General features: G+C 33.1%; 1 protein-coding gene across 7 annotated transcripts in view; it reads left to right on the plus strand.

The window, feature by feature from the left end:
* The window catches only part of LOC106465838 (pseudouridine-5'-phosphate glycosidase-like), a 37,729-nt gene extending 28,753 nt beyond the window's left edge, over window positions 1-8,976 (plus strand). For 2 of the 7 annotated variants that reach the window (XM_022393790.1, XM_022393791.1), the window contains exons 10-13: window positions 2,385-2,470; window positions 2,656-2,837; window positions 8,461-8,520; window positions 8,693-8,974. In XM_022393790.1, the coding sequence (XP_022249498.1) occupies window positions 2,385-2,470; window positions 2,656-2,837; window positions 8,461-8,520; window positions 8,693-8,767 (403 nt within the window). In that variant the 3' untranslated portion in view covers window positions 8,768-8,974. Of the gene's footprint in view, window positions 1-2,384; window positions 2,471-2,655; window positions 2,838-5,268; window positions 6,190-6,219; window positions 6,324-6,503; window positions 6,775-7,037; window positions 7,758-8,460; window positions 8,521-8,692 lie in introns of those variants that run through there. The other 5 variants (XR_002612065.1, XM_022393792.1, XM_022393793.1 and 2 more) reach the window with 5 other exon arrangements.

The following is an 8,976-nucleotide window of genomic DNA, read 5'->3' on the forward strand; positions in this document are numbered from 1 at the left end:
GTACTTGGTTGCTGCTTGACATAGGTTGCTAAGCCTTTAAAAATTTTGCACGTGGAGGATATGAAACAAAATATTTTTTTAGGTTTTATATATACATTTGAATAACTAAAAAAAATCATAAACTATTACATCAATACCATAGAATTAAACTATGATTTATCAAGCTTAGTAACTAAGATGTATTTTACTCTTAAAAAAATATGAAAATTCGAGCAGACTAAAATTTCAACCTACCTCATTGAAATATTGGTTCATTAGAAAGGATGAGAAAACCACTGTGTCACATTTTCAGCTTCCAATTGGTTATTCATGTCATATATAGAAGTAAGTGTATACAAGGGAGTATTTTGAAAAATGGAAAAAGGTGGACTGGGTGCCAATGCATTTGATTTATTACATGAGCAATATCTTAGCAAATAGAAAAGATAAAAACCTTCTTATTTTATATTCTAGCTTGTCAGTATCAGTAATTTTAGTTTCTATTTCAAATGAAACTATAGACTTGGTATTTTGACTTCACAAACATCTAATTTGAACCAGTGCTGCATTCAACATACCATATGACACACAAAAATCGATGCTTATCTGTGTTTTTTTTTTCATATTTACTTTTAAATTAACAAATTGAGTAATGTGTAATTCCAAAATTAGAATTATAATCTACAATTGGATACCAAACTTATTGACATAGATTCATGATATAGTAGTTCAATGAAATTTTGAATGTGAGTCAACAAACAAGATGACATGGTCTTTCACCTACGACCCGTCTCTAAAGGGTTAAAGGTTTGACACTGTATTGTGCAAGAGATCCATACATACATATATATATATATATGTTATCAATGTCAGAGGAAGTACTGTAATTATTGTGAACTTTGTACTTTATTACAAGAGTAGCAACCATTTTTAAAGTAAAATGTAACTAAACATTTTTGTGTAAAACTACCAGCTCTTGAAGCAGAAAGAAGACAATGGGAACTTCACAGGAAATTTGGTCAAGATACAGTCTGTTTAAAGGTGGTTTTTATATTGAATGTTGACAGTTTCTTTCTTAATCTATCAATTTTAGGAAGTTTAACTCCTTTATCCCACTTTCTTTCAGTGTTTCTATGTTTTTGTAATTATATTTATGAGAGTATATTTTCTCTATGGGAAATTTGTTTAGTATGGATGAAATGTTATCCTTGAGGGAGAAGATACTGTGGTCTGTTGGCCAGTTTTCTTGATGAGTTAGCATGATTAGAGCAGTTATTTAACCTATTGACTGCTGATTTTCCGTATAGGGTACACACTGCCTTAAGCAGCTGAATGTGAGTGTTTTGTATATAGTGTATGGCTGACAAAAATTCTGTGCACATTTTAAAGCAGCCACAGTCAAAGGGCTAAAGATTCAGTGATATGAAGAAGATTTGCCAGTTTATAAGAATCATCAAATACTACTGCATGATGTCATGGAAGAGCCTGTGTATGGGAGGGGGAGAATGTTTTTTTGTGAAAAGAAATTTGAATTAATTTAACTACTATTGTGATATATGGGAGTATCATATGTTTTATACTTGCACTAGTTATATGGAAATTTAAAAAATTTTAGCTGATTATTTTCCATTATATCATGGTAACAAAATGTGATCCAGGAAGTTGTTAAGATTTACCTTGTTCCAGTTGTTTTGTTTCTTTGTTTACTATAGCACTTGATGTCTATTCTGCTGAAGAGGATATTGCTGTAACGTATAGCTTCCAGGTTTAGAGGATTGACACTGTAATATCCTTTTCTGGACAAGGATATTATAAATGGAATAGCTGGTTAATGCTAGAACAAAGGTCATGAGGTGAAACTGTAGACTGCACAACAGAAAAACGAATTTAACTGTTCAATTCAGGTGCATTTCTTTGAACCAGTTTTACGAGAAGATTATGAATAGAAACTCGTACTTGAAGTCCATCATGTTTAGTTAAACAGAAGTCGAGCTCGAGGAGAAAAAGTTGTAGAACTAAACACTATTAGAATTAACTGATTCTGTCTGTGCAAGTATGCACGATGTGCTTTCTATTTACTTGTGATAATAAAGAGTTTGTTCATTTCTTTACATTTGTTCATTCTTATTGTTTTACACTTAAAAAAAAATCAAGTTATCAAATACAGAACACTCCCATTATTTTTGAGTGAATATGCTGTTATTAGCAGTATTACCTATCTGTTTATCATGAAATTGGTTTTACCTGAAAATACCACACAATTATGTGCTTCTTAAGTCCATTAAATACATCTATCAGTTAGTCACATTTTAATATTTATGCAACTAAATTGTGGAATGCCCAATAAAAGTATTGTTCTTTATTGATGTTATTAAAATATTAATTCAAAAATGTTATATTTCTAGACAAAATGGTATATGTGGCAAAGATATCACACCTTTCATACTGAATAAAGTGAATGAGTTAACAGATGGAACTTCACTCCAAGCCAGTATCCTTTGCTTCTGTTTTTTTCTTTGTTTGACTTTTCTAATTCACAACACTTAGAGTTTGGTAAAAAGAATTTCGAATTTTGTAAATCATCTTCACTGGAACCTTTTTATCCCTGCTTAACCATTCTTATGATTCATGTTCTTTGTTTTAGTTGCATTATATTCCTTAAAGTGATTTAACCAGATATTGCACTGGTGAAAATCAATGCCTGTGTTGGAGCGCAAATTGCAGTAGAATTAGCAAAACTCCGTCAACAAAATGAAAAACCATTGCATTCAGACAGATGTGTTGGATTAAGTTCAAATTCAGTAAAAACAAAAGTTGAGAAAGCTGTTACTCAGGAGGAACTAGATATTGGTAGACCCGTAAGTTACTTACAGTTTGATTCAGATAATGGCTTTCCTATAAGGAGCTTTTATTTTGGAAAGTTTTTATTCTAAAAACTTAATCTGAAGATGCATAAAAAAAATACAAGTATTGCTTTATATTTTTTAAGTACAGAGACTGCTCTGTTGTAACTAATATCTACAATTTTCATTCTCTGACTGTGTGATTTCTCTACTTTTCTATTGTTTCATTTACTAGTAGGATATTATTCTTCCTGGGTGGTAAAAACCTTACCCAGTTGTAAGTAATTAAAGTAGTTAAGGGGGTAGTTTAATGTTTTGTGTGTGTTTTAGGCAGAGAAGCTACACTTGCTTTCAAGAAAAAATGATAGCAGAAAGCTTGATTATCAACCAAAAGTTATTTCTGGGTACTATCATTTATTCAAATAAAATAGTTAAATAGATTTTTGAAAATGAAACATATTTGTGTCCTATACTTTTTCACTTGTTCATTACTCCCAGTCTTGTACACAATCATGTGCAGGATCAGAGTTATTGAATAGACCTTTATCCACAATTATGTGCAGGATCAGAGTTATTAGGTAAACCTTTACCCACAATATTATACAGGGTCAGAGTTATTGGATAGACCTTTATCCACAATCTTGTACAGGGTCAGAGTTATTGGATAGACCTTTATCCACAATATTATATAGGGTCAGAGTTGATAGACCTTTACCCATAATAATGTACATCATTCAAAGTTATTGGATGGACCTTTATCCACAATCTTCTACAGGGTCAGAGCTATTGGATAGACCTTTATCCACAATATTGTACAGGGTCAGAGTTATTGGATTGACCTTTACCCATAATCATGTACAGCATCAGAGTTATTGGATAGACCTTTAACCACAATCAAGTACAGGGTGAGAGTTATTGGATAGACCTTCACCCACAGAGTTATTGGATATACCTTTATCCACAGAGTTATTAGATATACCTTTATACACAATCATGTACAGGGTCAGAGTTATTGGATAGATCTTTATCCACAATCATGTATAGGGTCAGAGTTATTGGATATACCTTTATCCACAATCATGTACAGGGTCAGAGTTATTGGATAGTCCTTTATCTACAATCTTACAGGGTCAGAGTTATTAGATAGACCTTTATCCACAATCATGTACAGGGTCAGAGTTATTAGATAGTCCTTTATCTACAATCTTGTACAGGGTCAGAGTTATTAGATAGACCTTTATCCACAATCATGTACAGGGTCAGAGTTATTGGATAGACCTTTATCCACAATCTTATACATGGTCAGAGGTATTGGATAGACCTTTTTCCACAATCTTACACATGGTCAGATTTATTGGATAGATCTTTATCCACAATCATGTATAGGGTCAGAGATATTGGATAGACCTTTATCCACAATATTGCACAGGGTTTAATGTTATTTGATATACCTTTATCCACAGAGTTATTGGATATACATTTTCCCACACTATTTTACAGGATCAGAGTTATTCGATATACCTTTATCCATAGAGTTTTAGATATACCTTTACGCACAATATTATACAGGGTCAGAGTTATTGGATAGACCTTTATCCACAGAGTTATTAGATATAACTTTATTCACAATAATGTACAGGATCAGTGTTACTGGACAGAAAAAAGGCAGCAAAATAAAGGGTTATAAAAATAATTTTGCCAGTGAACTAACTTGCAGAGGTTGCTCTGTATTTAAAATGTATTCTCTTATATGATTCCTCTAATTAAACACATCTCTGCAAGATAGCTATGAGAGACTGGTAATAAAGCATTTGTATCCCTCTCTCTGTACAGTAGAAATTTCTATTTTGTGTTAGAAATGCACAGAATAGCAATGTACAAAAAACATTTAAGTGGAAATTTCTGAAAAAATGCTGGAAGGTAGACTGCTGTTATATGTGAAGTAAGAGTTTTTTTTATTCAGGAATTGTGAAGAATAAAAGTATTTTTGTAACCTTATTTTTGTATTTGTAAAACTTGACAAAATTGTAAGAAAAAAGTGACAATTTAAACAGTCATAATTCAAAAGTGGTTAAAACAGTGAACCTAAGACTTGTAGAAGGCATTGTAATTTCTGTTGCTGAGTGTCAGAAAAGGAAAGCAGAAGAAATAGACAGATTAAGAAAATCAAAGGAGTGCTCTTCTAAAGTTTTTGCAATGTGACATATCGAAATAAAGTAAAGAAACTTCCATTAGAGCGAGAAATTACTGCTGCTAAAATTAGTGAGAGGACATGATACGGCTGTGATATGCAGGCATGTTTTCTACCTGCTTTTAGTTATATAGGAATTTTTAAATATTTTCATTTACTATGCATTTCTATGCAGTTTTAGCATAATCGCATGGTCCAGAATGTTGTTGAGGTTACTTTGTCCTATTTACTTTATTTCTTTGTTCTCTGTAATAGGTAATGTCTATTCTACCCAAGGGGATATTGCAGTAACATATAGTATCTGTGTTGAAAGGATCAGTAACTGTAGTTTACTTCATGGGCTGAATTTGATGATATCTGTATGTTTTAGCCACCAATGCTGTGAGAGAACGAGGATCACGAGGTGAAGTTGTGGTGCTGTTGACTGAACAAAAACAGTGTGTTTACCTGTTGAATTCTAGTATGCTTCATCAGTTCAATTCTACTAGATAATCATCAAGTAAAGATACTATTTGGAGATTACAGTGTTTTAGCTTTATAGAGATCAATACAGAGAGTGTGAAAGCTGTGAGACTAAACATAGCTCAGTAGAAGTATCAACTGTGATCTGGTGTGCACGCTGTGCTTTCTCTGAGTTTTATTGTAGAGATAAAGATTTTCTTCATTGTATCACAATTGTCCAGTCTCCTTACTTCACATACATTAATAAACTCAACTGAGTTTTTAAATATCCACATATTTCCCAATTGAATCTGCTGTTATTAGCAGAAATGTCTGATACTTGTAAGGAAATCAGTTTAATCTGAAAACAACTTCCTGCTATGCTTTCTCAAAAACTGATTAAATCACAATTGTTCATGATTATAAGAAAGACAATTCTAAAGAAAAGTTGATAAAAATAAAACATACATATGTATTTGACTTAGACGATCCAGCTAAATTGCAAATAATTGACTCAAATATGATATAGTTGTTGGTTGAAATAGGTCCAGAAAAACTGCAGTCATTTGACATTCCAAAGACTACAAAAACAAAATTCACAAGTTGTTATTCAAGATCAATTATAAATAGTGAAGAACTACCAAGACAAGGAGTTCTGTACTTGATTGTATCTAAATCTGTGTTTTGTTTTTGCTGCAAAGTTTTATACACAGCTTATTTTTCACTGATGTCTAGAATGAAACTAATTCAGTTGCTGTCCAACAGGGTCCAGACTCGCATATTGCCAAGTGCATGCCAAGTGTTACTTGATTGTATTCTATCCATAAGCATTATGGAACACAACAGATGACAGTGACCATGGGTAGGAAGGAAGGAGCAAGGGGGGGTCACTTGATCCCCCCCCCTGGATTTTTCAAAAAGAAGAAAAAAACTAGATATGTAAATTTATTCTTCTGTTTTATTGAAAAATCATAAGGTATTTGTATTTCGATTTCATAATTTTTTCAAACTTGAGTTACTTGACACCCCCACCTACTTTTTTTCTGCAGGTGCCCTTGACAGTGACTATTTAGTTTGTCACATCAACTGAAGATGGTGGAGTCAGTATCAATGAATGTTTCCTCGAATCTTTCCCACTGAAAGACACAAAGTAGTGCCTGTATTTCAAAGTTGTTCTGAGAAAACTTTAGGAAATAGCACTGCTCCTGAAAGACTTATGAGACCAAGCATATGACATAAGAGCCAACATGACTATGATGTTAAACAATACAGCCAGGTGTTGCCCTGAAGCAGTGATATTCTTTAACTTGATACAGTCAGGTGTTGCACTGAAGCAGTGATATTCTGTAACTTGATACAGCCAGGTGTTGCACTGAAAAGTGATATTCTGTAACTTGATACAGCCAGGTGTTGCACTGAAGTAGTGATATTCTGTAACTTGATATAGCCAGGTGTTGCACTGAAGAAGTGATATTCTGTAACTTGATACAGCCAGGTGTTGCACTGAAGAAGTGATATTCTGTAACTTGATACAGCCAGGTGTTGCACTGAAGAAGTGATATTCTATAACTTGATACAGCCAGGTGTTGCACTGAAGAAGTGATATTCTGTAACTTGATACAGCCAGGTGTTGCACTGAAGCAGTGATATTCTTTAACTTGATTCAAGGCATACATATAATTAATACTTCAGCTCATCATTGTGAATATTGTTACCTTATTTTATACAGGTGACTGTGAAATTATTCAGCAACACATTAAAAGTAGAATTAATTCTGTTTGTGCACTCCAGTAGTAGGTGGGAGAGATCTATGATGCTTTGGTCTATATGGCACATGACAACACTTGCAGGAACCAGAGGAACAAAATATCATTCCAAAGCAAATCTTGGTACAACAATCTTGAATCGAAATTGGTTTATCAGATGGTGAGGCAACTGGAATCAGTACTACAGAACTGTATGGTTATTTGCAGGTCCTCATATGGAGAGTGACTAAAATGATTGTGAAAAGTGTATTTGCATACAAGTGCAAAAACATTAATTTTACTCTTTTCCAAACACCTTTGTTGCACTGCTAATTCTGCTGACTTTGCTCATCACCAGTTGTTGTGAAGAAAGAAATTTGTGTAAAACATAAGGTCAAACATAACAAAAATGAGGCTAGTTGAACTGCCAACAATTTCAGTGGAGCATCAAACTGCAAAAATTGGACTTGAAGCTTCAATGAAAGCAAGGAAAGTGAAATTTCTACAATTGTAAAATTTGGAATTGGCACAATAGTCATTTGTTAATAACTGTTACTGTAACTTTTCACAGGTTTTAATAAATAAATATAAATGAATGAATTCATTTTATTGTTTGTTTTGAATTTTGTGCAAAGCTACACGAGGGCTATCTGCACTATCCACCCCTAATTTAGCAGTGGAAGACGAAAGAAGGCAGCTAGTCATCACCACCCACTGCCAACTCTTGAGCTACTCTTTTATCAACAAATAGTGGGATTGACCGTCACATTATAATGTCCCCACAACTGAAATGGCGAACATGTTTGGTGGGATGGAGATTCGAACCCTCAACCCTCAGATTCTGGGTTGAGTGCCCTAACCACCTTTTATTTTATTTAAGTCTTATTTTGCTGCACAATTGAAAGTAATGATTGGAGAGGGAGGGTGGCAGATTGAAAACTTGTTCAGGGTGACAAAATAGTTTGCTTTGGGAATGCTCTTATAACCAAATAAAATACTTCAAGGGATTCATAAAATCTGAGGTCTGTCTGTAAGCTGTAGTTCTTCACACATTTATGAAGGAATCGGTTAAAGCAGTTTACGAAAATCTGAGGTTTATTTGTATTAATTTGAACTTTATACATATTTATAGTTTAGTGAATCTAAAGAAATAAATAAACAGTTAGAGTCTATCTGAAAGTAGTAGAATATTATACTTTTGTAATTAATTAAAATATAAGATAGTTGAGGGATTGAATAATATCCTAAGGTCTGTCTCTAGGTGGTGGTTGGAGGCTCCATTGTGGATTTTACAGCAACAGTCCTACAAGAGAAGTTGCAGGTAAGGATTTCTTGAAGGTAAGAGAAATCTCCAGCATTAAACATATTATTTTGTTCCCGAGTTGTAAGAAGTTGTTTTACATCATTTTGGCTTTTTGGGAATTTTGTTATAATAATAGACATCTCAACAAGTATTATAGTTTATTCTTTTTTTATCCTGTATTTAAAAAAAGAACAACAACTCTCCCCATGGGTGTTCACAGAAGTTTTTCCAGGGGGAGGGAGGACAAAGGAGTGTGAAATTGTGAATTGAATAAAAAATTCATATACATATGTTGAAAGACTAAAAAAAGAAGTATGTTTCTCATTTTCCAAGTGGGGGAATTGCCTTGCTATTGAAAAATCTGCAAGAAGAAGATTATTATTAACGTTTTATACATAAGCAAATCTGTGAATTTTAGTGTGTTATATTTTTATTAGTAAGAACCTGTAAAAGTTTCTCAATTTTATTTCTTTT

This window comes from Limulus polyphemus, unplaced genomic scaffold (genome assembly GCF_000517525.1).
Source record: "Limulus polyphemus unplaced genomic scaffold, Limulus_polyphemus-2.1.2 Scaffold2068, whole genome shotgun sequence".
Taxonomy (NCBI): Eukaryota; Metazoa; Arthropoda; class Merostomata; order Xiphosura; family Limulidae; genus Limulus; species Limulus polyphemus.